Below are 26,822 nucleotides of genomic sequence, written 5' to 3'. Positions count from 1 at the left end.
ACGGAGCGCTTCCGAGAGCGAGAGACTCGCGCGCGGCTTGTTCCGTCGGAAGTAGCCGGGCGGCTTTCCCTGGAGGTGGGTTCCGTTAATGCTTTTTCCATCCCACCCGACCGACATTTTACACTTATTTGGTTGGTGGTGTAACAAACGAAAGCCCTCAGCTCTCATGCTGAGAGCTACTGAATATCTCTCGAATCAACCCATCTAGATCCGAGACCCCGCTCCAGCCCTCGAAATCGCACCGCAGCAGGTCATCGAACAAGTTCAAGAACTCCGACGGCGGAGACGAAGTAGCTGTAGGAGGCTGTCCCAGCAGCCCCGCCTGCCATGAGAGCGTGGGGTCGTCCTCGTAAGAAGTTGAGCTCTGTCCCTGAACGACCCTACTCCTCTGGTCAACATGCTGCAGCTGGGCCGCCGGGACGCCAGGATCCCGCAGGCGATGGCGCATCGGCGACGACGCGATCTCGCCCGGACCCGCCTGGCTCTTGAGCAGCCGCTGCACCGTCAAGTTAGACAGCTGGGCGATGCAGTCCCGCGCGCTGGCGGCCTCCGCCCAGTGCTCGCCGATACTGCTCAGGATGCTCTGCGCAGTGTTGAGCCGGCGGATCAGTTCGTCCATGCGGAACCGCGTCGCCGTCTCCGGCAGCTTCCAGATCCCGTGCAGGAGGACGAGCGTCCCCAGGAAGACAGCGTGCACGGCCAGGCGGCTGTAAAGCAGTCGGCCGGCGTCGTACAGAACGCCGAAGCACTGCAGCAGCATGAAGGCGTGCTGGACGCACAGATCCAGCATCTCCGGGGCGGGCGCGGGGATCGCCGGGCTGGGCCGCAGGAGGAGCACCATCGTCTCGTGGTACTTGGCGTGGCAGTACGCGGTCATCCCGGTGTCTTGGTCCCGTGGGGGCTGCGGCACGGCGGACTGCCACTCCTGCAAAGATCGCATCATGTCCCGTTGCCAGGCGAAGATGTCCTTCACGGGTGGGTATGCGTAGGCGGGCGCGTCGCGGCAGATGCTGTGCATGACGTACTTGATTTCGGAATTGAGCTGCGCCAGTTTGAAGAGGTGGATTGAGTAGGACATGTGGGAGGGCGCTTCCAACGACATGGGCTGGTTGGCGGTGCGGTTCATGAGGTTGCTGTCGGGTATGTCCAGGGGGAACTGTCGTTGGTTAGTCCAGCATCATAACGAATAGGAGACTCTGATGAAGGCTCATGCATACCCGTATCTCACACGCTTCGTCCCTGAGTCCGATTGGACGACCCATCATGGTGCAGACTGTGCGGTCAAATGTGTACGTCACCCAGAACACCCGTGTCCGCATCTCTTGGGTGAACAGCGAAATCTGGTAAGACGGAGATGCGCGAACATCGCGTTGCAATCCCAAGTCTATCACGCTCGCCAGGCACTGGTAGTTCAGATTCCAGATGTTGACGTTGCAAGAGGGGTTATACAAAGCGTAGACCATGAGCAGCAACAAGCACTGTAGCGCGGCCATTGACCCATCGTGGCAAACGTCGTCCACGTACTTCATGGCCGACGCGTAGTAGCCTTCCACCGGGAGCTGGAGCTTGCATTGGCGGGAAAGGTTCAGTGACGCGATCGCTAGAACCATATACACCTGAAACGTGCTGGTTGGATTTTCCTCCGGAGCGCTGTACACGTCATTCAGCAGCTCCATGTGGCGCGGCTCGTGTAGAAAAGGGTACAGGAGATGGACGGTTCGGAAATAGGTGGTTGAGAGCTCGACAGCGACCTCCTTCTGTGGTGGCAGCGTGGCTGGTGGGTTCAGCAACTCGACGGGCAGGTGGGATAGATTGCCGCTGGCAGTGGATTCCTGCCTACCGCGCCACCCTGTGTTCGAGAAGATGCGCTTGGCGAAGAAGTACCCACTCGAAGGGCCGATGTAACGGGGATCACCCCCCCGGGAGAGGGACACCAGTCCGATCTCGTGGGCTTGGTGTGGCTCGTCCTGCATTGGGGCATCATGCGAGATCGACTGGTCGGGGGTGGGTAGGGCGGCTGCGCTTGTCTCCGCCACGACAGCAGTCGCTTGAGACATTGACTGATCGGGCGTCGGCAGGGTGGCTTGGCTCGATTCATTGGGAGCCTGCTGCGACTCTTGCGGAGATGCATGGTTCTGCTGCATGCTATCTTCCATGATTGATTCGTCCAGAGTCTCGGAGTGACGCTCCGGGCCATTACTCAGGTCGACATTCGAGCATTTTTCCCGAACAATCGACTCCAGCCACTTGATCCTGTTTTCCATATTCGCAATGTACCTACAACCATAGAATTAGTACGGGTAGTCAGACCCTCGAATTACGGCAGCGACTAACGAGCGATGCACTTCCTGCTTCCCACTATTGACGCAAGCGACGCCCGATTTCTGGCATGCGCCACAGGTAGGGGTGATGCCATCACAGCGAATCTTGCGACGCTGGCAGCGTCTGCAGGCGGCACGGTTGCGCGCGCGCCTGGGGGAGTCCATCGAGCGCATTATATGGAGAGGTAGTCTGGCCTGATGAGACCATGCAATGCATGGAGCAAACGGAGACTCGCCGCGAAGGGATGAGAAGATTAGCACGGCCGGGGAAAATCCGTTCGCCCGCTCCAATCTGGTGGTACTGGTGGCGGATGCCGACCGGAGGGCATCCGAGGGGAGCGGATGCGATCCGCCGACGATAAGCCCTGATAAAAGCCGGTGGGCAGAAGCAGAGAGCAGCAACAGCAGCGCAAAGAAAGGCAATCCATTCATTCATTCAGCGGCAGCTTGAGTTTCCTTCTTGCACAGTTTATCAAAAATACTACATCACATCATGCTCCGCTTAGACGGCAAAGTTGTCCTGATCACCGGCCTGGGCCAAACCACCGAGGAAGGCTGGGGCATCGGGGCGGCCATCGCCGCCAAACTGGCCCAGCAGGGTGCCCTCATCTACGGCGGAAACCGACCGCTCGCATCCGCCCAACGCACCAAGTCCCGCATCGAGGAGGCAGGCGGCGTCTGCGACGTCCAGGAGACCAACGTCACCGACTCAGCCTCCGTACAAGCGCTGGTCGACGCGTGCATGCGCAAGCACGGTCGCATCGACATCCTCGTCAACAACGTCGGCAAATCCGAGCCGGGGTGTCCGGCCACCATGGCCGAAGACGTTTGGGACGCGCAGGTGGACCTGAACCTCAAGAGCATCTATTTGACCTGTCACCATGTCTTGCCGATCATGGAGAAGCAAGCGACCGGAGGATCGATTGTTAATGTGTCGAGCATTGCGGGGCTGCGGTACATCGGCAAGCCGCAGGTCGCGTACTCGGCCACCAAGGCGGCGATCATGCAGTTCACGAAGGCGACGGCGGTCATCTATGCGGACAAGAACGTGCGGTTGAACACGGTGGTGCCGGGGCTGATCTATACCCCGTACACGCAGCAACTGGCGAAGAGGTATGCGCCCGGCGGGGACGAGGAGGAGTACATGCGCAAGCGAGACGCACAGGTGCCCATGGGTCGCATGGGCGATGCCTGGGATGTAGCCAATGCGGCGGTCTTTCTTGTCTCGGATGAAGCCAGGTATATCACGGGGCAGGAATTGGTGGTAGATGGAGGTATCACTTCGTCCACGGGGCGAGTGTGAGGTTTGACCTGGCGCGGGTTCTGATGTAAAATAAATCTTGTAGTGGCGAAGGATAAATTATTCATTGCTGGCTTGAAGTTGTCTGCAGTCAACTGGCTGCAGAATGCATGCAGTGCTTAAGTGACGACATATAATTTAGACGTCGAAGATCTCCTACGGACTCCGGAGGATGCTTACATATAAGCATTGAGCAATCATCAAACAAACACCCAAAACGAGTTAATTGATAGCGAGCTGATGCAATCTGATGCGCATTGTGCTGATAAGAGGGGCAATGCAACCCTCTGATTTGCGCGAAAGAGCCGAGGTTACACCGCTAATTGGGGCAATTTGTTGACTCCAACCTCCTCCAGGCTCCACCTTTCATCTTCCCCGATAACCTGTAGATAACGCGCGCTGATGCTACCATAAAAGCCAAGCCAAGCCCCTGCCATCAATTCAATACAGAGTATTTCGGACTGTACCTTTTTGAAGCACCATGACAAGGCGATCACTCTGGTCGGTCGCGCTGCTGGGTGCCTGGCCACTCACCCAGGCCCAATTTGTTGCCCCTCCGACAGACCTGATCTCCACCAAAGGGCATCTCGATGTCCCCGTACGGTACAAGCAGGTCCCCAATGGGATTTGCGAGACGGATCCCAGCGTGAAGAGCTTCTCCGGATACCTTGATGTCGCCGAGAACGAACACATCTTCTTCTGGTTTTTCGAAGCGCGGAACCAAGATCCCCAGGACGCCCCGCTGACGGTGTGGATCAATGGAGGTAGATCAACCCCGGTGAACTACCGCTTCCCATACAATTCTGATGTCAAAACTGCCAGGTCCCGGATCGTCGTCCATGATCGGCCTTTTCCAGGAGAACGGCCCCTGTGGAGTGGACGCGAATGGCTCCGTGTACAACAACCCTTACTCGTGGTCGAATGCGAGCAACATGCTGTACATTGACCAGCCGGTGCAGACCGGCTTCTCGTACAGCATTCCCGTCCCCGGCTACGTCGACTCCGAGACCGGCAACGTGATCAGCCTGCCCTCAACCAGCTGCCCGGACTATGCAGCCGGTCTCTCGTGTGGGACCTACTCGTACCCCAACATCAGCCTGACGGCCAACTCGACCGACAACGCGGCCCCCAACTTCTATCGGGCGCTGCAGGGCTTCATGGGCGCGTTCCCACAGTACTCGCGGGAGTCATTCCACTTCACCACCGAGAGCTACGGGGGTCACTACGGGCCCGTTTTCAACGAGTACATCGAGCAGCAGAACGCCCATCTCCCGCACGGAGCCAAGAAGATCCAGCTGGAGAGTGTGATGATCGGGAACGGGTGGTACGACCCGATCATCCAGTACCAGGCCTACTACAACTTCACCGTGAGCCTCTTCCTTGCCTCGTATACACAGTCAAAGACTCACTAACTCTGCCTCCAACCAGGTCTACCCCGGCAACACCTACGACTACCAGCCCTACAACGCCTCCATCAGCGCCCTCCTGTACAACAACGTGTACGGGCCCGGCAACTGTCTAAGCCAGCTGCGCGACTGCGCCGCGCGCGGCACGGACGCGATCTGCAGCACGGCGGACTCCTTCTGCGCCAACGAGGTAGAAAGCATATACGACATCTACCTGGGGCGGGACGAATACGACATCCGGGAACTGACGCCGGACCCGTTCCCTTACGAGTTCTACGTCGACTACCTGAACACGGCGCGGGTGCAGGCTGCGATCGGGGCGTATGTAAACTTCACAGAGAGCAACAATGCGGTGTCCGCGGCGTTTTCGGCCACGGGCGACGACGGCCGCCGCATGCGCACCACCGGCGACATCGCCGCCCTGCTCCGCCAGGGCGTCTCCGTCGTCATGTACACCGGCGACGCCGACTACAACTGCAACTGGCTGGGCGGCGAGGCCGTCGCGGCCGAGGTGGGCGCCCCCGGCTTCGCGGCCGCGGGCTACACGAACATCACGACATCGGACGGGGTGGTGCACGGCCAGGCACGCCAGGCCGGCCGCTTCGCCTTCGTGCGCGTCTACGAGAGCGGCCACGAGGTCCCCTTCTACCAGCCTTTGCTGGCGCTGGAGATGTTCGAGCGGGTGATCTCGGGCAAGGACGTGGCGACGGGGACGGTGGACTCCGGGGCTGAGGGGTACAAGACCGTTGGTTCGGTCAAGAGCACCTACCGCGAGGGCAATGGGACCGTGCAGTGGCAGGTGCTGGATCCGCTGGCGACGTATAACACTACGACGAACAAACCGAACCCGGTCGGTGGGAAGCGGGCGCGGAGGCAGGGGTGGCGGAAGAGTGCGCTGCGGTTGCAGATGTAGTCTGCTGTAGTCTTCTGATGCGATTGCGTTGGAGCACAGCGTATGATTGAAGCGAAGAAAATATCTTCACTATTATTGACAAATTTATTCGATACAAAGTGTCTCTCTCAAAGATCCCCCGTAATCTACTTTATACCGCAAACTGACACATATACTCATCCTCCGGATCCACCTCGAAGTCGAACCGCACGAGATCCTCCTTGTAAGGGAACATATATGTGGACGTCACCCTGCCACCGGAGATTCAGCCTTGACACACAGAGTTGGGGTGGGAGTGGATGACCAACCAGTGATGCTCCTGACTCGCCTGATACTCCGCCAACGCCGCCAGATTCTCATGGTAGCTGACCAGCGCGATTTGGAACCCCTTGCTGCGGTCGATCGGGTCCGTCACGCTGGGTCCCCCAACAACGAGCCGGCCATCCTTGACGCAGGGGAGACTCTTGAGTTTCTTGAGCTCGGTGACGAAGGTCTTTTTGTGCTCGTCGCTCACGTCGGAGCGGAATTTGAAGAGGACTGGAGAGGAGACGTCTGGATTAGGATGGGTGCGGTTTGAGGGGAAAGTGGTTGCGGGGGAACAGACCGATATGTACAAGGGTCATGATTAATGTATGGGTGAGTCTGTAGATAAACAGAATGTTTGGATTGATATCAGAATTGTTGCTGCGTTGGAACGTCTTGTTTTTTAGATATATTTAAAACGACTTCGTTGCTCGGAAGCGGGCCGAGGAGGACTCGTGTATCGGGTAGTCGACGCGGATACGTCCCGCATCCCTCTTGGCGGTGCGTTTGCGGTGTATTTTTGGTACTTTTGGTATGACCGGGTTCTGGGCGACCGATTGGCGATACTAGGGATGAAAGGTATTATTCTGAAGGGAGGATGTTTGGTCATATTTTGGGTCTCTTACTACTGTGTTGCTACTGCGCTGATTTCAACTGTTACTGACAGCCTCGGAAACTGCTTTCTTCCACCAAAGCGACGGCATAGGAACCTCGTGCACGCACAATCCCCTTGACTGCTTTTCCTAGTTAACTCCTTAGCACCAACAACACCGACATGAATATAAAGAAGCAACTTGGCCCTGAAAGACAGAAACTTCATTCCTACAACTCCGGATTACCACGGCCTTCGGCATTGCTGTCGATGCCAGATCTGATAGTGGGCGTGCTGGTTACAAGTGCCATATCGATAGATCAGGGCGGGTTCGCGACCATTCTTGATGGCTCGCCAAACCGCGTGGAACGCCCGGTCAATGTTAACGTTGTCGTCCAGCTGCAGCTCCAGCCAATCGCCAACGCCATCCATCTCCATTTTGACGCGTCCCAGAAGATCCTGGTCGCGGTCGAGGTGGTTCACATCGAAGGCGAAGACCATGTATGCGGTGAAGAGCCGGATCCAATAATGGTTCACCCACTGGCCCTTGTGGCGCATGATAAGCCGCACGAGGTTCTCCACGGCTTTGGCGGGTGTCAGAATGTTGACTGGGTAATGCTTGGGGTTCTGCCGCCCCCGGAAATTGAGCAGGCCGGTTCCAGCGGCGGGCAGATGGCTGGATGCGGTGGTTCGATAGACCGAAGCCCCGGGGGCGCTCCGCGGGGTATGCCGCGACAGCGGCCACAGAAAGGCTGGTTCGTCCCCGTGCTCGGCTGGACCGCAGGGCGGATCTGGGAGGGCCGGGTGAATCACGGCCTTCATGGGATACAGAAAGATCCCACGCGACTGGTCCGGGTCCCAGGCGGACTTGGGGTAGCGGTGGTCGGTGTGGAAGTGATACGCCGGCCGGGGGTAGGCGCGGTGTGACGGCTTGTCGCGCCGCAGGACGGCGCACCGGGCCTTCTTCGAGTGGATGCTTCGTCGCTTGCCTTCCGAGTCTTGGTCGCCCGTCTCCTCCTCCTCCTCCTCATCCCCCGCACTGTCGCTGTGCCCCAGCATCGCACTCCACTCCGCCGTGCGCGGGCAGGCTGGGCAAACCGGGAATCCGTCTGCCCGCAGGATCTCCGCGGCCTGGTCGAGGTTCTGCTCGGGGATCGCCCATTCGGAATTCTGGACGTAGATTGGCACCCCAGCGTAGGAGGCGGCCATCTCGCCGGACACGGTGGCCTTGATACCGTTCGTGCCAAACAGATAGGACATCCGGCGGTGCAGCTCGGGACTGTCCGGGGCATCCACCGGGAACTTCACCGGCGGCGGAGGCACGGGCTTCCTGTCTTTCGCCTTGAGGCCCGGGGTCTGGTCTAACCAGTAGGGGATCTTGGCCAGCGACACCTCGTCGGGTCCCACTACGTTGACGCTCGAGACAGTTTCATTATCGGATTCAGACGAGGTATCCGAGTCCGAGTCGGGGAGTCCGTAGTCCAGATTCGTGGCCTTGCATTGGGAGGCAAATTCTGTTTGTGCAGACTCCATCTGCTGAATGGCCATTTTGATATAGTTATGAGCTTCGTACAGAGATAAAGTATACTATGATGGAGTAGAAGGGGTGACACTCCAAGTGTTTTGGGAGCTTATATACTGTACATCCTGTGATTTTGTTGCTTGGTTTCAGAGTGAAAGTTTGTGACATGCCTTGTCATGTTGCTCACTTTGTTTTCCTTTTATAAGCTAAAGAGCTTCATCTTAGATACAAAAAAAGACGTATATTATGAGATGGATATTGGTGATATGTAAGAGAGTCGGGGTCTTTACCCGTTTCTTTGACCCTGGTGTGCTATATTATGTCTCCATTGTTACAGTTCCATTGTTGCTTTGTGTGTACGTCTTTGTGCGAACACGAACAAAACGTTGTGTCCACCGTACTAGACTGCTTTGGACGACCACAATCCAGCCAATCCAGGGAAGCCAGATAAGCGTAAATCCCATTGCGCCATGCGGACGGAAATGAGGATGAGAAGCGCTCGGATCTCTCCCGCTTTGCGTCTCGGAGAAGTTTCCGCCTCGATTTATCCCTAGCCGACCCCGCATTGTCTCATAAAGCTGGGCGTTTGGCAACATCACGAATTCAACTATCAGCTTGGATACTGACTCACCACGAGAATGGAGCAGACGGAACCATCAAACCAAGACTATGATCTCCAGCAGCCCATCGCCTCCACGACCGGGCTGCGCCAAGGGCTCACCTCGTACGGAGACGCCCACTTCTCCCTGTTTCTGCGCAAAGTCTTCATCAAAGCCCTAGGTTACTCAGAGGATGCGCTCTCCCGTCCCATCATCGGGATCATCAACACTGGCTCGGGCTTCAACCCCTGCCATGGGAACGTACCGCAGCTGATGGACGCGGCCAAGCGAGGCGTTCACCTTGCTGGGGGAATTGCCATTGACTTCCCAACCATAAGCCTGCACGAGAGTTTCTCCCATCCGACCAGCATGTTCCTGCGTAATCTCATGAGCATGGACACCGAGGAGATGATCCGTGCTCAGCCTGTGGATGCTTGCATCATGATCGGAGGTATGTACAGACCGACTGTCCCCCATGCGACTGCGAACCTCTGCGATCAGGCTGACACCCTATCTACAGGCTGCGACAAGACGGTTCCCGCTCAGATCATGGGCGGCATCTCTGCCAACAAGCCCATCTTGCCCCTGCTCACCGGCCCCATGATGCCCGGCAGTCATCGCGGCAAGCGAATCGGCGCCTGCACCGACTGCCGGAACAACTGGGCTTCGTACCGGGCGGGCACGATCGACATGGAGGAGATCGGAGCGATAAACGAGGAACTGGCACCAACAGTGCGTAACCCAGCGCTTCCCCCTCTCACCCCCACTACAAAGTTCTAACTTCTCCCCAAATAGGTCGGCACCTGCGGAGTAATGGGCACGGCCAGCACGATGGCCTGCATCACCGCAGCCCTAGGCCTCGTCCCGCTGCAGGGGGCCTCCGCGCCCGCCGTCTCAGCCGCCCGCCTGCGCATCGCCGAGCAGACGGGCGCCAACGCAGTGGCCGCGGCGCAACACCGCGACCAGCGCACCCCCCAAGCCCTCCTCACAGCGGAGTCCTTCCACAACGCAGCCGTGGTACTCCAAGCCATCGGCGGCTCAACAAACGCAATGGTGCACCTGATGGCGATCATCAACCGGCACCCCGACGTCAGCGGGACCCTGAGTCTCGACACATTAGACGCCATCGGCCGCACGACCCCGCTGCTGGTAGACCTCAAACCCAGCGGCGACAACTATATGACCGACTTCCACAACGCAGGGGGCATGCTCTGTCTGCTGCACCGACTACGTTCACTCCTAAAAACCTCAGCACGCACCATCACCGGCGAGACCCTCGGCGAGATCTTAGACCGCACCCCCTTCCGCGACCACGACTTCTCTCGCAGTATCATCCGCACCCTGGAGAATCCGCTCCACCCCAACGCCTCCCTGGTCGTCCTGCACGGCAACATCGCGCCCGACGGGGCCGTCTGCAAGGCCTCCGCCTCCAAGGACAAGCGGCTCCTGCAACACACGGGCCCCGCCGTCGTCTTCGAGAACCCACGCGACCTCGCCGCCCGCCTCGATTCGCCGGACCTAGACGTGACCCCGGACTCCGTCCTCGTGCTGAAGGGCATCGGCCCCATCGGGAACCCCGGCATGCCCGAGGCCGGCATGATCCCCATCCCGCGCAAGCTGGCCGCCCAGGGCGTCACGGATATGCTGCGTCTCTCGGATGGCCGCATGTCTGGGACGGCGGGCGGCACGATCGTGCTGCATGTGGCCCCGGAGGCGGCGGTGCCGACTTCGCCGTTCGGGGTGGTGCGCACCGGGGATCGGATTACCTTGGATGTGGAGAAGCGGGTGCTGCGGTTGGAGGTGAGTGAGGAGGAGTTACAGCGCCGGGTAGAGGAGCGGCGAGTGCAGGTCATGGAGGGAGGGTCAGCGGGGGAGGAAACATGGACTGCGCGGCGGGCGAGGCGCGGGTATCGCGGGCTGTATGAGCGGGAGGTGAACCAGGCGCATGAGGGAGCGGACTTCCGCTTTCTGACGGCCCGCGGGCCCGGGGAGGTGTAGTTTGTGTTAGGTATATGTACAGTATACTGAAGATTGTGTTAGGTGGTTGTGAATGTAGACGGTATGTGCATGTATTGCTTAGCTTGTAATGTACAGCTTTTGGTGTGAGGATCTAAGTAAGGCAGCTCATTACAGTTAAAGAAGGCTGGAGCCATGGTGTGAGGGGGGAATTTCAACCCTACGTCCAGAAGATCGACCGAAACCACCCCATATTCAAGCTAAGGAGCAAGGGAACTCTTTCCCCTCAACCGCGGCCCCCATCTCCGAAACGCAAAGGGAATGGGAATCATCGCGGCCGCCAGACACCCCAGCAACGTCGCCGCCCACTGGATCCCCAGGTTCTGGAACATCTGCTTCGTGAATAGCGGAAACCCAGCCGCCACGCTGGAGCGGAGGATGATGTTGGCCGCCACGGTCGATGCCGCCCTAAGTCATGTCAGCCCACATGCCCGACAACACACAAGAATGTTCCGACCAACTCACATTGGGAGATACGAATCCACCAAGTAGTTGAAGCACGGGAGGAAGATGCACAGCACGCCAAATCCCACAAAGACACCGGCAGCGGTGGGTGCCATCCAGTGGATGCGCGGTGTGAACCCCGTCCAGCCGAACCTTTTTCCCCCTCACGTCAGCATGGTCTTCATGCGAGTCGCGAAGATGATATAGATTACACGTACCACAAAATTCCGATTGTGAAAAGCGGAGCACCGATCATCGCGGGCCCTAGCCGCCATTCCGGAATGGGGCGATCGTCGTTCGCGATGAGTTTCTTGACATATCCGGAATGCTGTGAGAGAATGAAGGCACAGGCGAGGATCTGGCCGATGATAAGGCCGATGAAGGGCAGGCTGCTGACGCCGAGGTTCATGCGGTAGACCGTCTGGAACACGTACGGGTAGGCCTCGAGCAGGGCGTAGACCAGCCCGTAGATGAATGACATGTACATCGAGATCAGCAAGATGATGGGCTCGGTGAGGAGCATCCGCAGCGGGCGCGTGAAGTTCTTCTGCAGCAGCGCGGTCAGGTCGATCTCGACTTCGTCCTGTTTGGCGTGAATGCCCCAGTTGCGGGTTGCCCGGCGGATGGCGGCTGCTTTTTCGACCAGGAGAATGGGGGCGTATGTCTCTCTCAGGAAGGCGAAGGAGATAATGCCCAACGCAAAACCCATCAAGGCGGGGAGGTAGAGTGTCCAGCGCCAGCCGAGGGAACTGGAGGTGATGAACCCGCCAATGAATGGGGCGCAGAAGGGCCCAACGAACACTGTAAGCGCGTAGATGGTCATGGCGAATCCCCGGTGGGCATTGTTATAGATATCCGTCAGCACGCCGGGGACGACGGACAACGGGCAGGCCCCGAACGCCCCCGCGAAGAAGCGGCAGATGATGACCGTCTGAAGGTCCTTGCCCACTGCTGAGCCGATGTCGAAGATGGCTCCGCCGAAGAGTCCTAGGATCAGGGGCCACCGTCGGCCGATCAATTCCGAGGCGGGCCCCCAGATCAGAGGGCCCGATGCGAAGCCCAGAACGTAGAGGGTGGTCCCCAAGGTGGCTACCTCGGTGCTGACGCCGAAGGCTTTGCCCACTTGCTCGGTTCCTGGGGCGAACACGCCGCTGGCGAAGGATGCGACAAAGGTGCCGGCACAGGCTATGACGGAGATGTACAGCCTAGAATGGAGTGTTAGCTATTGTTTTCAATCTTCTTATTGTCCTCGGCGTCTTACTTGACGACGAAGCCCCAGTTGAAAGGATGCTTGGGGTCGTCAGGTCCGTCGAACTCAACAACGTATTCAGCTGGATCAGGGAGAGGCCGTGGGAAACGCTTCCCTGCTCCCATAGAATGGCCTAAAGGCTTTTCGTTCTTGAGAGATTCATCATTGTCACTGCCCACAGTCAGGTCGTACTGCAGGCTCTCGCTCCTGCTTTTGTGTAGTTCGCCTGTTTCGAGGTCTTCGTTGCTCATGGCGTCTGACTTGAGCAATAGGCTATGTCTAGTTGGGGATTATGTGTTCCAGTTGATTCAGACGAAAATTTTTAACCTGAAATGATCCTACACTACAGGGCATTTTGTATGGGTGACGTTCATGCTGTCGGGTATTGCGGGCCGCCCACAGGCTTCCGCCGACGGCCTGACATGCTTTGAGGGTTTCCAGCGGAGAAGCTCTAGCCACTATGATCGAACTCTTGTATATGAGTTGCGCTTCAAACAGACAAAAGCCCAGCTGGGAATTTCGCAGTCCATGAACCCTTTACCTTGAAATGATCCCGATACCTCATTATGCCAAGACTCAACAAAGCGACCGTGGCAACTATCTAAAGTCTTCAAGGGTAAGCCGCATTACCGGAAAGACATTGGCTCCTAGGTTCCGCAATAGCCGCACTAGCCACAGCCAGGTATTTGTTAAGGGTAAGATATTTCTTCCTCAATGGCTGCCAAGACGTCGTTAGGCCACGTGGACCCGATAGGGATAGGATGCGGGTTAGTCCGCAGCCGCAAAGATTGAATAGAGCAGCAATCCTGGTGCCCATGGGGTTTGCTGCCGAGTGCACATTACCCCGCTCCAGGTGGTTTCCTGCACACGAAGACTCTCGTCACGTCCCATAATCATTAATTATATCTGCTTGAATAGGATGAAGGCTTGACTCGAAGAAAGATAAGGCGGGGTGAGGTTGCTCGGGGAGCATTGTGCACCATCGAAATTCGCTCTTTCACCGCTTTTCAATCCCAGCGAAGTATGGATCCTTCATCGACTGAACAATTCTAATCATCTCGAACGAGGCGGCGTTTAGCGCCGACTGAATCAAGAGCCCTAACCTCTTCGAGACCAAACAGCACCAATCACCAGCGGGATAGAATGTTGCATCTGTTCAGCTGAATCTCTACATCGAATCGCCGTCTTCTTCTATATTGATTGCTTCGTATATCTCGGTTGCGTATTTTCGTTTGTTTGCCCGAGCTCCTCCGCCAAGCACAGCCATGCGTGTATATAAGGGCACTGGGTGGAATCTGCACCTGCATCTTCCACAAGCTAGAGGAACCCCAGGTGAACGCTCAACTGCGTCACAATAGCATCGCGTTAGGCTGTCGACTATGCCTAAGCTCATATACCACCTCGCGGCCTTCATAGCCGCGGTGACGCAGGTCGTACTCGCGCACACCAGCCTCGACTCCCAATACCGGATCGACGTGCACTCCCACCCGGTCCCACAGATCTGGCTGGATGCGCTGATCGAAGAAGGTTACCCCACCGTGAATGGCAGTCTAATCGTGGAGGGCTTCCCGGTGCCGGACTGGACGCTGACCGGCCACCTCCAGAACATGGACAGCTACGGGGTCAACTACTCGACGCTGAGCGTGACCACGCCCGGCGTGTACTTCCTGGCGTCCAAGCCCCAGAAGGCCAAACGGCTGGCCCGTGAGCTCAACAACCTGCTGCACAACTACACCCAATCCTATCCGACACGCTTGGGAGCGCTATGCCTCCTGCCTCTGCCCAACGTCGCGGACGCATTGGAGGAGATCAAGGTACCACACTTCCCCCTACCAACCCATCCCCAATACAACAACCCTAACCATCAGGGAATAGTACTGCCTCGACACCCTCCACTTCGACGGCATCGGCTTCTACACCAACTACAACGGCCTGTACCTGGGCGACGCGACCCTTGACCCCGTCTTCGCGGCCCTGAACCAGCGACGCGCCACCGTCTTCGTGCACCCCGCGACGCCCGGCTGCGCCGACGCGACCCTCGGCTACGGCGGCCCCCTGACGGAGTACCCCTTCGACAGCGTGCGCGCGATGGAGAACATGCTGCTAACCGGCCAGCGCGCGCGTTACCCCAACGTCACGATGATCTACCCGCACGGCGGCGGCGCCATGCCCTACCTTGCCGGTCGCATCGCGGGCGTCGCCAGTCTCCCTGCGCTGGGGGCGCTGAACCCGGCGACCGTGGTCGCTCAGCTGAAGGGGTATTACTTCGACACGGCGTCGGCGTATTCGGCGATCCAGCTGCAGGCTTTGAAGGCGTTCATTGGGGTGGGACGGATTGTGACGGGGACGGATTGTAAGCCATCTCTAATTTTCTTTTTCTTTTTTCCTCTTCCACTTTTTGTTCTTGAGGATGTATTGTACCGTGGTGAACGAATGCTGATTGCTGATGGTGGTGTTAGTTCCGTACGTGCCGGTTAGTCAGGCGAAACCGGGGCTCGCGTCGATCCAGGCGAATGGCAATTTCACCGAGGCGGAAATGGCGCAGATCAACCATCAGAATGCGTTGGCCATATTCCCTCGCATTGCGGCCAAGCTTGGACTGCGAAAATCAGGATGAGGATTGGTGAGATGAGAGTACAGTGGAAAGGGTGGCACGTGATTTGGGAGGGTGAGAGCCAATGGAATGCAATGAGAAAAGAATTGAAACGTTGAACACAGAAATAAGATGTTGAGTTCTCCGCACCTTCGCATGGCCGAGGCCCTGCGGGTCCCTTCCGGTCCTTGGTCTGATTAGTGAACATGTGATTTGGGAGGGCATCAGCCCATGTGACTAAGCAGCCCTGGCCCCAACAGATCCCTCCATGTCAACATAGACTCAGAGCACAACATCGGTCCACAAGCACGCCTGGTCAACCATGTTCGAGCTGTGTCGATCGTGATGCAGAAATCCTATGGGTTGAGATCGAGTCAGTGATATGGCTGACTTGAGCTGTTGGGAACGCTGCAGCGAATGAGATGGTACCTTTTCATCTGATCCGACATCGAACCACATCCGCATCATGTCACTGGCCCAACAGTCCCGGGGGGCGAGTCGGTCGCCTTTGTGTCAATATCGTCCACTATAGAAGAGATAAGACCCCTGGTTTAGAACAGACTACGTCAGAATTTCATGCCTACAGTTGAATAACATTGATCCATCTCTTTTCCACCTTGAGGCCAACCCAACCGGGCATCCCTCCTGATCAGGTAGTACACACACAACCCCAATCAGGCCACCATGCCTACCAAACCCTCCAACACATCCTCTGTACGGACAGGGGACATGCCGAAGAAGGTGCACATAGCCGACACCCCCATCACCCTGCGCAACTGGCACCAACACATTGACTGGCTCAATGTCATCATGATCATCGGCATTCCGCTCTACGGCTGCATCCAAGCCTTCTGGGTTCCCCTGCAACTCAAGACCGCCATCTGGGCCATCGCCTACTATTTCTTCACCGGCCTAGGCATCACCGCCGGTACGTGCTCTCAGCCTCAGCCCACAACCATCAACCCCAGAACTCTACCCTAACCCCACCCCATGCTTCACAGGCTACCACCGCCTCTGGTCCCACAGCTCCTACTCCGCAGCCCTGCCGCTCCGCATCTGGCTCGCCGCCGCCGGGGGCGGAGCCGTCGAGGGCTCCGCGCGATGGTGGTCCCGGCTGCACCGGGCGCACCACCGGTACACCGACACCGACCAAGACCCGTACTCGGTGAACAAGGGCCTGTTTTACTCGCACTTCGGGTGGATGATCTTGAAACAAAACCCGAAGCGGATCGGACGAACGGACATTTCCGATCTGAACGAGGACCCCGTGGTGGTATGGCAGCACCGACACTACCTCCTCGTGGTGGCGGTGATGGGCATGGGGGTGCCGATGCTGGGCGCGGGCCTCTGGGGCGACTGGTGGGGCGGGTTCATCTACGCGGGGATCCTGCGCATCTTCTTCGTGCAGCAGGCGACCTTTTGCATCAACTCGCTGGCCCACTGGCTGGGCGAGCAGCCCTTTGACGACCGCAACTCCCCGCGTGACCATGCCATCACCGCCCTCGCGACCCTGGGTGAGGGTTACCATAACTTCCATCACGAGTTTCCCTCGGATTATCGCAATGCGATCCAGTGGTATCAGTATGACCCGACGAAGTGGATGATCTGGCTGTGGAAGCAGATGGGGCTGGCGTATGATTTGAAGGTGTTCCGTGCGAATGAGATCGAGAAGGGAAGGGTGCAGCAGATGCAGAAGAAGGTCGATCAGCGGCGCGCGAGGTTGGACTGGGGTACGCCTATCGCCGATTTGCCTGTGTTGGAGTGGGAGGAGTATGTGGAGTTGGCGAAGGATCGGGCCCTGGTTGCGGTGGCCGGGGTGGTGCATGATGTGAGCCAGTTTGTGGAGGAGCATCCCGGTGGACGGGCAATGATCAAGGCTGGGATTGGAAAGGATGCGACGGCTATGTTCAATGGAGGCGTGTATTATCATTCAAATGCAGCGCATAATCTTCTGTCGATGATGCGCGTCGGGGTGATTCGTGGTGGGAGTGAGGTGGAGATATTGAAGCAGTCGCGGAAGGGGGAGTAGAGGTTGGTTAGATAGATAGATGAATTGATTTGTTCTCTCTTGTTCAGAATAGTAATCTGTGTGATGGGCGTGACGTGCTGTAGAGCTGTAGGTCGAGTCGCCTCGGGTGCTTCAGTTTGGACTCTGCATGCAGATACTAATTGATAGGGGCCTAGTGTGAAGGTGTCTTGAACACTCTTTGTCTGTATACTACATTCTGATGTCTCATCTTAGTATAAGTAGGTTTCACTTCACCCATAGAAGCGCACAATCCATCATACAATTTTGATTTCCTGGTCATCACTTAGTGACAGGGGTTCAACCTTTTACTTCTGAGATGAAAGTGAGATGAAACTCAGGCTTGCATCACACTCGAAAAGACTTTATGCAGGTTAACCCAAGAAGTAGAGTTTGAGATCCAGGACACTATCATGAATTGACCTGCTCACTACATTGACCTGCAGTTATTCATACTGTGTCAATCACAAACTCCATAAAATCATCAATGCTACTGCAACTTCCTGTTGAGAGCATCATATCACAGCAGTCAAATAGTGCCCTAAGGACTCTTTCTACTTCACGCAGCGCGTCTATACTACTCTGAGAGACCTCAATCCAAGAACTCAAATCTCTTCCCTCTTTATCTTCAGCCTAGACCCTGGCTCTGCTTTGATCCTCGTTCAGCATCGACCTGGCGACCGTCTACATTCCCCCGAATTACATATTTCTCTCAATCACCATCGATCACACCACACAACTATGAGGACTGTTAAGCACAAGCATCCGACCTTCAGACGCTTTCCCTGGCTCCCTATTGAGCTACGCCTTGAGATTTGGAAGTATGCGCTGCCGATCGTGACAGAAAAGGCTACGCTCTATCCATGGGTTGAGAAAACTGAATGGAAACGGGGAGGGAAGAGCCGGTACTGTTGGAGCAAGCCGACCCTCTACTATCCCGTTGCTCCCGGGACTCACCAGATAGCGATGCCCCTGCTCTACGTCAACCACGAGTCCCATTCTGTCGCGCTTGACTGGCTTAACAATCATCGTCCGTTGCGCAAGCGCTTTAACCACAAGGGGACTTTCCTCTTAACTCGCCCCTTCTTTGCGGAAGATGATACACTCTACCTTGGCCTTGATCCTGCTGCGCCGGACTACGAAGACCATCTTCGTTCCCGTCCAGACTTCGAACAACTTGCCGTATCCGAAGACTTTTTTCTGGCTGACCCTAGCAGGCTGTGCCATCTTGTACGTTGTCTCAGTAGGTGCCGGTCGTTTTCCATTGTCATCGACAACGGCCCCGCCCCGTACAGCAGCAATCTGCCGAGGAAGGAGAAAATGGTAGAACGGTGGGAGATCGACGGTCCGCGAGAGACGATGCTGGAATGGAAGGCCAGCCATGGTGAGACTCTGCCATGGAACCCCAATGGCATTACTAGTGCGGCTCTTCATACGCTTGTGATCCTTACGTACCCTCTTCTGTCCCGGGTTGTTGCAGAGTCTTGGTATCCCAGGACCTTCACAATCGACGCTGTCCGTGCTGTCAAGAGATAAGCGGCTCCGCTTCTCTATTTAAGCCTTCGATGCAAGAGACTGCACCTTACTCGGTTGTTCACTGCGTTTTGTTGCTTTGCGAGATTCCTGCGACTAGGATGAAGTGGTGGTTAGCGATATGAGAATGAGGACAGCCTTAGCGTTTCTTGGACCCATTTTTATCTGGTTTGTTTTGGGGATCATTCTAGCCGGAAGATAGCTATCACAGGAAACAAATACTATTGCTTTCTCGCAGCGTATTGAGCTGGTAAAGAGCCTTAAGTATCTGGCCTCGAAACACTCCAACCTCCATTGAGCGTCGCAGTAGTAGAGATGGCGCGCATTACAGGCGGGATGGATGCACCTTCGTGCCTGGGGCATCGATTGATCGCCCTGCATCATGAGCTTGGCAACGCTCCTTGCCGCGCCCCTCGGCCCATTCCATTCCCACATATGATTAAGCTCCTTGTGCCACGCTGCATGGTCATTCTTCTGTACATGCCCTGAGACTGATGAAAACACTCAACCATGACAAACACTGAGATAAGGATTGGTAATGCTTCGATGTTCTTCCATGAAAAATACCGAGGTCGCCATTATCACTCACACCCACGCCTAGACAGAGATAGCCGATAACAGAACTTTATTATGCCATCGCGTCACTAATAAATCATGCAACCTGCGCACGGTGCGCAGAAGTAACGGTAGGCTGGACTGACCTCATCGCGAACTGATATCATCGCTGGGGCTCCGTCGCCTGCCGAAATTACCGCATCCGGCAATTTTCGGTGGATCCCGGTGACATCATGTTCATCCTCAACTTTTTATATAGCCCGGACCGAAGAGCAAGTGTTGTGGTGAGATTCTTGCAAGGTCCTTACACTATCTCTATAGAGACTACTCTCATTACCAACCTATACATCAATCGCAACCATGGGATACGATTTCACCATCTACAAAGGATCCAAGGACGGATCCATCAAGCAAGCCACCTCCCACCGCGATGACCTGAAGAAAGACCAAGTGCTGGTGCGGGTCACCCACTCCGGAGTGTGCGGGACGGATCTGCACTACCAGACGACGGACATGGCGCTGGGCCACGAGGGCGCCGGCGTGGTCGAGGAGGTGGGCCCCGAGGTGCAGGACCTGAAGAAGGGGGACCGGGTGGGCTGGGGGTACGAGCACGACTGCTGCGGCCGATGCTCCAACTGCCTGACGGGCTGGGAGACGATGTGCCCGGAGCGGGCGATGTACGCGGGGGCGGATCTGGACCAGGGCTCGTTCGCTACCCACGCCGTCTGGCGCGAGGCCTTCCTGTTCAAGATCCCCGACGGGCTCAGCAACGAGGACTCGGCCCCGCTCATGTGCGGCGGGTCGACCGTCTTCAACGCTCTGGTCGTTGCGGGCGTGAAGTCGACCTCCCGCGTGGGAATCGTCGGCATCGGCGGGCTCGGCCACCTGGCCATCCAGTTCGCCGCCAAGATGGGCTGCGACGTCGTCGTCTTTTCCGGCAGTGACAGCAAGAAGGAGGAGGCGCTCAAGCTGGGCGCGAGGGAATTCCACGCGACCAAGGGCGCCAAGGAGCTGAAGATCGGCAAGCCTCTCAACCACCTGATCGTCTCTACCAGCAGCCAGCCCGACTGGAATCTCTATACCTCCGTCCTGGCCCCCGGCGCCGTCATCTCGCCGCTCTCCGTCGACAGCGCCGAGTTCAAGTTCCCCTACATGACCCTCCTCAGCAGTGGCCTGCGCGTGCAGGGCGGCATCGTCTCCGCGAGACAGGTCCACCGCGACATGCTGGCCTTTGCTGCCCTGCACGGCATCAAGCCCATCAAGATGACCTTCCCGTTGACGCAGGAGGGTGTGCAGGAGGCATTGAAGACGTTGGATGAGGGCAAGATGAGATACAGGGGTGTTCTTGTTGCGCAATAGAGCGTTTGATTGGGTATGAGCGTGGGGGAGCTAGAAAGACGAGAAACAAGTGATTGGATGTATAGTATAATTTGCGGATAATGATGATGATGATGATGACTCTATTTGATGGGATCTTAACGAGACCTTGACAGCGACATGCAACAAATGGGGTGGGGGTGGGGGGCTTTTTGCGGAGGTGTAGTATGATAGAAATATACTGAGTTGATGGTTGTGGGCTGGAATGGTCTTGCTTTATATACTGGTTGATGATGAGAAACTGCCTGTCTATGTCTGATCCTAATGTTCAAGTCCGAAATCTATCGGGATTGCGATCTGCACTATGCGGATTCGGTTTAGTGACTATCAGCAAATATGTTCGTCTGGCTTACATGCAGGGCAGTCTTTCGCACACTGAAGCTGATACTAGCATATAAGCACAACACTGATCCTAGGTATTTACTGGACCATCTTCGAGACCACCCAAACCGAGCTCAGTCCCGGTCAATCTCTACCACCGGCCCCGTATACTCCTTCCCACCCCAGAGCACGTAATATCCCGTGCTGAGCAGACTCGTCCCCGCCGTCCCCACGACCGCCCAATTCATCGTACTTGCCGTGGGGCTGGCCACTGTCGGCCAGAAACTGAAGAACACGCCCACAGTCAGATACGCGATCGTGAAAGCATTCACCAGGATGCCCAGCACGCCGGGGATGTGGAACGGACCCCACGCGAGCGGGGCCCCCGCGGTGTTGACCAGCATTGAGTCCACGGCCGTGACGGCGGGGTCGCGGATGCCGCCCGTGCACCGCTTCCAGATCAGCAGCGTGGCGGAGATGAGGTACGAGGTGTACAGGGCGCTGACACAAAGGGAGACGACGTCGTTGAGGACCGCGGCAGACCCCAGGATAATGAGGGCGAGCAGCACTGCGGCGACGGTGACGACGAGGATGGACCATTGCGGGACGGCTTGCGCGTTCACCTAGAACTTGAGGTTAGCACATAACGGACTTGCAACGGGACAAGGGTGGTGGCTGAGAGCATACTCGACTAAGGATACGCCAGCCAGGAAGACCGCGATCCCGAGCGAAAGACCAGACCATGCGCGAGGAGGAGGCCAGCGAGCCGACAGCGGTGGCCGTGACCAGAACCGGCACGATGGCACTCATCACCGTACAACCACCAACGGAACTCGTGGCCGAGCAGAACACCTGCATATAGGGGTATCCGGTGGGCGATTCCAGTGCGGTGGTAACGTCGGTCATGGTGAACAAGGTGCTAAGGACCATGCCGAAGCCCAGCAGGCCGTTGATCACAACGGAGGTGAGGATGGACTGCGGCACGACTCGCTCCGCGTTGTGGATCTCTTCACTCATCTAAAGCAGAAACCAAGTCAGATTGGGACGGACCTGAGGGGGTGACCGTAGGCTTACATGAACAGCAGCATCCGCCCCCGTGAAGGAGAACATAGCCCCCGTCATCCCCACCATGAACGCCAGTCCTTCGCTCTGAAAGCCCCCGTCGTTTCGAAACTGTCCGAACACCTCGGCCGCATCGTTGTGACTGCCCAGATAGAGAAGTGGGATGATGATGGCGAAAAAGCCCACGATGTGCAGGATCAGCACGAATCCCTCAAACTTGGGAAGCCAGGTGCTGGCGACCGCGTTGACGAACACTGCAAACGCCAGAATGGCCCAGAAGAGCAGTACCGTCTGCCATGCTGTCGGGACATAGGTGCTGTGGTTCAGAACCACCAGCCCCTGAATCTGGGAGGCGCTCAGGTAGCAAGTCGATGTAAATGCTCCCAACCAGCCGATCACGATCAACCAGCCTGCAGGGCAAGTCAGTCAACCGGTTCTGAGGAGGAACTCGAGAGGCACAGAAAAGGCCGAGAGAACATACCTGTGAGAAAGCTAAGGTACTTCTGACATGACGCCGGAGCCATCATCGAAACCCAGTGATACTGGCCCCCTGAGGTTGGGGCCCTATGCAAGATGCATGTCAGATTCTGTTGGGCAGGAATGGACAGGAGGACCTACATGGAGACCAACTCCGACAGCGTGAGGAAGGTCGAAAAAGTGCCCAACCAGACAACCAAAAAGCTATACACGGTTCCGGCCGGGCCTCCACTGTCCGATCGACTTTCGTTAGGTGCCAACCAGGCAAGATATTGTCAAGGTGCGCCACATACTCTTCAAATGAAATGACAAAGGTTGACAAGATACCTTCCCAAGAGGCCAAGATAGTACAGGAAAATCCTAGGATGGACAGAAACCCGAAGCGACGCTTGAGAATCTGCTTCTTGCCCACACGCCCGAGCCCCTGGTCATCCTGGACCTGGGTATGACTGGTACTTGCGGCTTTGTTGTCGACGTGCCGATCGCGGAGAGGGATTGGGTCCTCCATGCTGACTATCGAGAAGCTTCAGCTGCCAAGATCCCACGCAGTAAGGAGGCAGGCGTGGGAGAAGACAAAAGAGCGAAGAAACAATCAAAATGGAAGAGACAAAACGGGATTGTATAATTTTTCCTCGCTATCTTCTCGCCCGCGCTTTTGTCTCATGGCGCACAAGGACGCTTCGTCGTCGTCTATCATTCCTAAAAGAGGGGCGCCAGCCCTGACTAGTGACATGAATGGCCCCCTGCTGCCCTCCTTACGCCGCACAAGAGTTTGATTGATGAGAACGGGTGGGTGAAACAGATCAAATGGCCGTCTTCATTTATTCAGCGCCAGCACCCCACCAGCAGGGGATATAAATTGATGCGTGACTAAATCCCTCAGTTCCCGCGCGTTCGCTCCAGTCGATCGACGGCGATGGGCTGACAAGCACCGCGCTTTCAGACTAAGCATATTCATTAGCCTCGGAGCTATTTTCCACTAGCAGGGGAACTAAATGAATTAAGAGTGGAGATCCACCTTGGGCCGACGCGCAGTCGCTTGTTACCCACCAAGCTAAATCCCCCGGCCCCAGCTATGCCCATCATGTCTCACCAATTTTCCTTATTCTGATAAGCTCAACCAAGCTACTCTCAAAGATTGAAACCATGGTGGCCCTTCCCCTCCCCGCCGATGTTACTTACACTACCGCACCGGTTGACTGCAATTTGACCCTCCATCGGTGGTGGTGGACTCGGTGGCAGCGGTAGGATCGTAATGCTCTTCCACGGCCCAGGTCATCGTCTGGCGGATGATATGACTCTGGCTGGTCTGGCTATGCCCGTCATCCCACTCTCGCTCCCGCTGCACCGCAAGAATCGTCGTGTCGTGAGCCGACCCGTGCAGTTGGTTCAGCTCATGCGCCGTGACGCTCCGTTTCTTCTTCCCCGATCCATACCCATATTGTTCGTGCGTCGAACTCTGGCCCGGTAGGTGGTAGAGTCGTAGTCCGGTGGACTGGAGTCCATCCATAAATGGCTTGAGGTGGGGGATGCAAGAGACGAGGATGGCCAGACACTGGACCAGCTCCATGCAGACGGTGACCTTCCATATTTCGAGCAAGGGCTCATCCGAATCTTGTCGAATGCTGCCTCGATACACCAGCTCCATCCCGATGGCGATGACTACCCTGAGCCCGCCGTCAAGGTTTGAGTCAGCTGATAATCCTGTTCAACACCTCGAAACGGGGCCACTTACAAGATGCGAGTAGCAAAACACCCGATCACCACCGCTTTCTTCGTGTCGGCCATCTGAATCTTGGAGACGACCAGAATTGGGAAGACCATCAAAGCGCATTCTGTGAGGATGTTGGTGATTCCGAAATAATACCACCATGCCGCCTGCTCGCGTGGTTAGTCGAGTTCTGCATCGCGCCGAAATGCGGTTCGTTGGCATCCTACACGGTTGAAGCATGTCTGGGTGAGCCAGTTCCACGGCTGGGGCAGGCCACACTGGAACGCGACCGCAAACTCGCAAGTGACAGCCCATGCTACGATGAAGGCAATTAGACCCCATTCCACTTTGCGGGTTCGTTGCATTAGGAATGTCATGAATGCCAGAGAGCTGAGCTTAGCGAAAGTGATGCAGGGGATGTAGAGCAATTCCGCGGCGTAGATTGACTATATCCCGGGCCATGTTAGTTTATCAATAGATGCATTCAAGAGACTTTCGACATACCTTCAAAGCTATTGCTTGCTGATGTTGCGAAGAGCCTCTTTGCTCCTGACCATACCCATTACCGGCTGCATTTGCGACACATGCGGCCTGCAGCACCGAGAAGACCTACACAGTGGATTGGCACCGTCAGAACGTGTAGTCCGCTTGGTCTGCTCTTCCGCATCACACCTACCAGAGCCACAGTGATCAGGTAGTCGTCCATCGTCAGCTTCCGGACGATGACATATTTGATCAGAAGCCGTGTCCCTCCGGAGAGCACGGCGATGACCATGAAGAACCATGCGAGGATTCCGATGACGGGAGCGCGATTGGTGTCCGTAACCACTGTCATGGCTGCAGCAGACAGTGTGCGTGAGCGTCAGCGTCAGCGTCAGCATCACATAACGTTAGCATGCACAGCTTGGCCATCCAGGCTCTCCTTCATAAACCGGTCACACGGTCATCACCTCCAGGAGGAAGTACAAACGAGGCGGAAAAAGTAGATTACAATGCAATGAGTGTCTCACACGGTGGTGGATCAGGATCAGGACGTGGCCCGCGCAATCTATTAGCGTTCGGCCGGTTGGCGCAGATCCGTACCTTTGCGTGGCCCCATCTCTCTGCAGCTTTAATTTAGTGTGTCACTCCACGCAGGTCAGCTTTCTACTGGATGGGAAAATCTCGGCGAATATAATCCTTGTCGCTCCAAGACGGGCTGGCTGAGATAATTAAATTAGGCTTTGTGCAACGGTTCCCCTCGCTCTTAACCTTCGTTCGATCCGGCCGTTGGATTTCGGCGCTATTCCCTAACCCTTTACTGACTGCAACCCTAACATATTCTCACAAACAGCCCCTCGAACACTTCTGACATCATGGGAGCTAACGTTACCACGCATGAGGGGACAGCCCCGTTTCACTATGAGCACCTCCCCAAGCCCGCGCAGACCTGGTATCGAGTGTACGGCGATCTTACGGTCGGCACGCCCCTCGTGGTGCTGCACGGGGGCCCGGGGTTCTGCCACAATTACATGCTCCCCCTGGCCGATCTCGCCCGTCCCCAGAGGGCGGTGGTCCTGTACGATCAGATCGGAAACGGGCAGTCGACGCACTTCCCGGAGAAAGTTGGCGATCCGGCCTTCTGGACGGTCGAGCTGTTTGTCGCGGAGCTGGCCAACCTGCTGGCCCACTTGGGCTTGGGCCTCGCGGCCGGCCGCCTCTTCGATCTCCTTGGCCACTCGTGGGGGGGCATGCTGGGCGCCGAGTTCGCCATCCGGCGGCCGGTGGCGGGCCTGCGGCGTCTGGTGCTCTCCAACGCCCCGGCCTCGGTCTCTCTGTGGCTGGAGTCCGTAAACCGGCTCCGCGCAACCCTGTCCCGTGAGGTCCAGGCGACGCTGCAGCGCTGCGAGGACGAGGGCCGCCTCGACTCGAAGGAGTACGAGGACGCCACCATGGTCTTCCTGTCGCAGTTCTCCTGTCGGGTGGACCCCTGGCCGCAGGAGTTTGTGGACAGTATCGTGTGGGCGACCGAGACGGATTCCACCGTCGCGTCTACCATGTGAGTCGTCGTGCTTCCCGTCTTTAGTCTAGTTCTATATCTTTAACCTTCCGCGATAGGCTGGGCCCGTCCGAGTTCTGGATCGAGGGCAGCTTGAAGGATTGGAGCGTGCTGGATCGTCTGCAGGCGATTCAGGTGCCCACGCTGCTGATCAACGGGAAATATGACGAGGCGCAGGATAGCACCGTGGCGCCGTTTTTCTGGGCTATCGACAAGGTGAAATGGGTGACGCTGGCGGAGAGCGCCCACTGTCCGCAGTTTGATGAGCCGGAGAAATACCTGCAAGTCATCCGGGACTTTCTGGGAGCTCGGGAGAATTAGGGTTGCTTAACTATCATGCTAGCCACAGATAGCTGAGACAAGCATGTCACGCCACTTGAGGCTCGAGAAATTCATCCGTATCCATTCGATCATCGGCCGCAATTCTCCTTTCGTAGAATTTTCCGTCCGAAAGCACAGGATCCTTCAGATCCTCACCAAGCAGA

At 56.8% G+C, this 26,822-nt stretch overlaps 13 protein-coding genes across 13 annotated transcripts; 7 read left to right on the top strand and 6 right to left on the bottom strand.

Annotated features, from left to right (window-relative positions):
• Positions 1–157: 157 nt before the first annotated feature.
• Positions 158–1,463, bottom strand: BO82DRAFT_284806 (fungal specific transcription factor domain-containing protein; the record flags this gene model as incomplete). Its single annotated transcript, XM_025631469.1, has 2 exons — positions 158–1,156; positions 1,218–1,463. The coding sequence occupies 2 exons, from the start codon at positions 1,461–1,463 to the stop codon at positions 158–160; spliced, it is 1,245 nt and encodes a 414-aa protein (XP_025491339.1).
• Positions 1,464–2,567: 1,104 nt separating this feature from the next.
• BO82DRAFT_354877 (SDR family NAD(P)-dependent oxidoreductase) lies at positions 2,568–3,779 on the top strand. The gene has a single exon (XM_025635305.1). It carries the CDS (start codon positions 2,815–2,817, stop codon positions 3,622–3,624), a length of 810 nt encoding a protein of 269 aa, XP_025491338.1. The 5' UTR covers positions 2,568–2,814; the 3' UTR covers positions 3,625–3,779.
• Positions 3,780–4,044: 265 nt separating this feature from the next.
• BO82DRAFT_383912 (serine carboxypeptidase) lies at positions 4,045–6,026 on the top strand. Its single transcript, XM_025638054.1, has 3 exons — positions 4,045–4,385; positions 4,444–4,988; positions 5,050–6,026. The coding sequence occupies exons 1-3, from the start codon at positions 4,103–4,105 to the stop codon at positions 5,938–5,940; spliced, it is 1,719 nt and encodes a 572-aa protein (XP_025491337.1). The 5' UTR covers positions 4,045–4,102; the 3' UTR covers positions 5,941–6,026.
• Positions 6,027–6,058: 32 nt separating this feature from the next.
• BO82DRAFT_354875 (Dabb family protein) lies at positions 6,059–6,583 on the bottom strand. Its single transcript, XM_025635304.1, has 3 exons — positions 6,524–6,583; positions 6,228–6,456; positions 6,059–6,170 (listed from the first exon to the last, which is right to left on the bottom strand). Exons 1-3 carry the CDS (start codon positions 6,540–6,542, stop codon positions 6,071–6,073), a joined length of 348 nt encoding a protein of 115 aa, XP_025491336.1. The 5' UTR covers positions 6,543–6,583; the 3' UTR covers positions 6,059–6,070.
• Positions 6,584–6,865: 282 nt separating this feature from the next.
• On the bottom strand, positions 6,866–8,362 carry BO82DRAFT_416245 (uncharacterized protein; the record flags this gene model as incomplete). The annotated part of the gene is made up of 1 exon (XM_025639990.1): positions 6,866–8,362. One exon carries the CDS (start codon positions 8,360–8,362, stop codon positions 7,058–7,060), a length of 1,305 nt encoding a protein of 434 aa, XP_025491335.1. The 3' UTR covers positions 6,866–7,057.
• Positions 8,363–8,958: 596 nt separating this feature from the next.
• ilv3C (putative dihydroxy-acid dehydratase) lies at positions 8,959–10,993 on the top strand. Its single transcript, XM_025633362.1, has 3 exons — positions 8,959–9,386; positions 9,456–9,667; positions 9,731–10,993. The coding sequence occupies exons 1-3, from the start codon at positions 8,975–8,977 to the stop codon at positions 10,931–10,933; spliced, it is 1,827 nt and encodes a 608-aa protein (XP_025491334.1). The 5' UTR covers positions 8,959–8,974; the 3' UTR covers positions 10,934–10,993.
• Positions 10,994–11,047: 54 nt separating this feature from the next.
• On the bottom strand, positions 11,048–12,769 carry BO82DRAFT_336700 (MFS transporter; the record flags this gene model as incomplete). Its single annotated transcript, XM_025633361.1, has 4 exons — positions 11,048–11,359; positions 11,417–11,548; positions 11,608–12,600; positions 12,657–12,769. The coding sequence occupies 4 exons, from the start codon at positions 12,767–12,769 to the stop codon at positions 11,152–11,154; spliced, it is 1,446 nt and encodes a 481-aa protein (XP_025491333.1). The 3' UTR covers positions 11,048–11,151.
• Positions 12,770–14,023: 1,254 nt separating this feature from the next.
• On the top strand, positions 14,024–15,261 carry BO82DRAFT_284768 (amidohydrolase family protein; the record flags this gene model as incomplete). The annotated part of the gene is made up of 3 exons (XM_025631468.1): positions 14,024–14,458; positions 14,520–14,997; positions 15,104–15,261. The coding sequence occupies 3 exons, from the start codon at positions 14,024–14,026 to the stop codon at positions 15,259–15,261; spliced, it is 1,071 nt and encodes a 356-aa protein (XP_025491332.1).
• A 660-nt stretch (positions 15,262–15,921) lies between these two features.
• On the top strand, positions 15,922–17,266 carry BO82DRAFT_375049 (acyl-CoA desaturase; the record flags this gene model as incomplete). Its single annotated transcript, XM_025637454.1, has 2 exons — positions 15,922–16,165; positions 16,239–17,266. The coding sequence occupies 2 exons, from the start codon at positions 15,922–15,924 to the stop codon at positions 17,264–17,266; spliced, it is 1,272 nt and encodes a 423-aa protein (XP_025491331.1).
• A 2,220-nt stretch (positions 17,267–19,486) lies between these two features.
• On the top strand, positions 19,487–21,070 carry BO82DRAFT_354870 (NAD(P)-dependent alcohol dehydrogenase). The gene has a single exon (XM_025635303.1). The coding sequence runs from the start codon at positions 19,712–19,714 to the stop codon at positions 20,708–20,710; it is 999 nt and encodes a 332-aa protein (XP_025491330.1). The 5' UTR covers positions 19,487–19,711; the 3' UTR covers positions 20,711–21,070.
• Positions 21,071–21,154: 84 nt separating this feature from the next.
• On the bottom strand, positions 21,155–23,380 carry BO82DRAFT_95641 (putative GABA permease). Its single transcript, XM_025641691.1, has 6 exons — positions 22,882–23,380; positions 22,730–22,819; positions 22,593–22,675; positions 22,124–22,521; positions 21,737–22,066; positions 21,155–21,672 (listed from the first exon to the last, which is right to left on the bottom strand). Exons 1-6 carry the CDS (start codon positions 23,094–23,096, stop codon positions 21,184–21,186), a joined length of 1,605 nt encoding a protein of 534 aa, XP_025491329.1. The 5' UTR covers positions 23,097–23,380; the 3' UTR covers positions 21,155–21,183.
• Positions 23,381–23,771: 391 nt separating this feature from the next.
• Positions 23,772–25,134, bottom strand: BO82DRAFT_284828 (uncharacterized protein; the record flags this gene model as incomplete). The annotated part of the gene is made up of 5 exons (XM_025631472.1): positions 23,772–24,255; positions 24,324–24,466; positions 24,527–24,745; positions 24,804–24,908; positions 24,976–25,134. The coding sequence occupies 5 exons, from the start codon at positions 25,132–25,134 to the stop codon at positions 23,772–23,774; spliced, it is 1,110 nt and encodes a 369-aa protein (XP_025491328.1).
• Positions 25,135–25,564: 430 nt separating this feature from the next.
• BO82DRAFT_354865 (proline-specific peptidase) lies at positions 25,565–26,756 on the top strand. Its single transcript, XM_025635302.1, has 2 exons — positions 25,565–26,337; positions 26,397–26,756. Exons 1-2 carry the CDS (start codon positions 25,655–25,657, stop codon positions 26,656–26,658), a joined length of 945 nt encoding a protein of 314 aa, XP_025491327.1. The 5' UTR covers positions 25,565–25,654; the 3' UTR covers positions 26,659–26,756.
• Positions 26,757–26,822: the final 66 nt, after the last annotated feature.

This window comes from Aspergillus uvarum (assembly GCF_003184745.1).
Source record: "Aspergillus uvarum CBS 121591 unplaced genomic scaffold BO82scaffold_31, whole genome shotgun sequence".
In the NCBI taxonomy this organism is placed as follows: Eukaryota; Fungi; Ascomycota; class Eurotiomycetes; order Eurotiales; family Aspergillaceae; genus Aspergillus; species Aspergillus uvarum.
Note: the sequence above shows the minus strand (reverse complement) of the source record. Positions and strands in the feature narration are given on the sequence as shown.

Bases quoted from the DNA above. Each gene is read 5' to 3' on its own strand.
- BO82DRAFT_383912 (XM_025638054.1), top strand. From the start codon at position 4,103: ATGACAAGGCGATCACTCTGGTCGGTCGCGCTGCTGGGTGCCTGGCCA. The intron at 4,386-4,443 runs GTAGATCAACCC...CAAAACTGCCAG, and splicing joins GACGGTGTGGATCAATGGAG to GTCCCGGATCGTCGTCCATG. The intron at 4,989-5,049 runs GTGAGCCTCTTC...GCCTCCAACCAG, and splicing joins AGGCCTACTACAACTTCACC to GTCTACCCCGGCAACACCTA.
- BO82DRAFT_354877 (XM_025635305.1), top strand. From the start codon at position 2,815: ATGCTCCGCTTAGACGGCAAAGTTGTCCTGATCACCGGCCTGGGCCAA.
- BO82DRAFT_354870 (XM_025635303.1), top strand. From the start codon at position 19,712: ATGGGATACGATTTCACCATCTACAAAGGATCCAAGGACGGATCCATC.
- BO82DRAFT_354875 (XM_025635304.1), bottom strand. The intron at 6,171-6,227 runs GTTGGTCATCCA...CTCCGGTGGCAG, and splicing joins GCGAGTCAGGAGCATCACTG to GGTGACGTCCACATATATGT.
- ilv3C (XM_025633362.1), top strand. From the start codon at position 8,975: ATGGAGCAGACGGAACCATCAAACCAAGACTATGATCTCCAGCAGCCC. The intron at 9,387-9,455 runs GTATGTACAGAC...CCCTATCTACAG, and splicing joins TGCTTGCATCATGATCGGAG to GCTGCGACAAGACGGTTCCC. The intron at 9,668-9,730 runs GTGCGTAACCCA...CTCCCCAAATAG, and splicing joins ACGAGGAACTGGCACCAACA to GTCGGCACCTGCGGAGTAAT.
- BO82DRAFT_95641 (XM_025641691.1), bottom strand. From the start codon at position 23,096: ATGGAGGACCCAATCCCTCTCCGCGATCGGCACGTCGACAACAAAGCC. The intron at 22,676-22,729 runs GTAGGTCCTCCT...CATCTTGCATAG, and splicing joins CTGTCGGAGTTGGTCTCCAT to GGCCCCAACCTCAGGGGGCC. The intron at 21,673-21,736 runs GTATGCTCTCAG...CTCAAGTTCTAG, and splicing joins GCTGGCGTATCCTTAGTCGA to GTGAACGCGCAAGCCGTCCC.
- BO82DRAFT_354865 (XM_025635302.1), top strand. From the start codon at position 25,655: ATGGGAGCTAACGTTACCACGCATGAGGGGACAGCCCCGTTTCACTAT. The intron at 26,338-26,396 runs GTGAGTCGTCGT...CTTCCGCGATAG, and splicing joins TCCACCGTCGCGTCTACCAT to GCTGGGCCCGTCCGAGTTCT.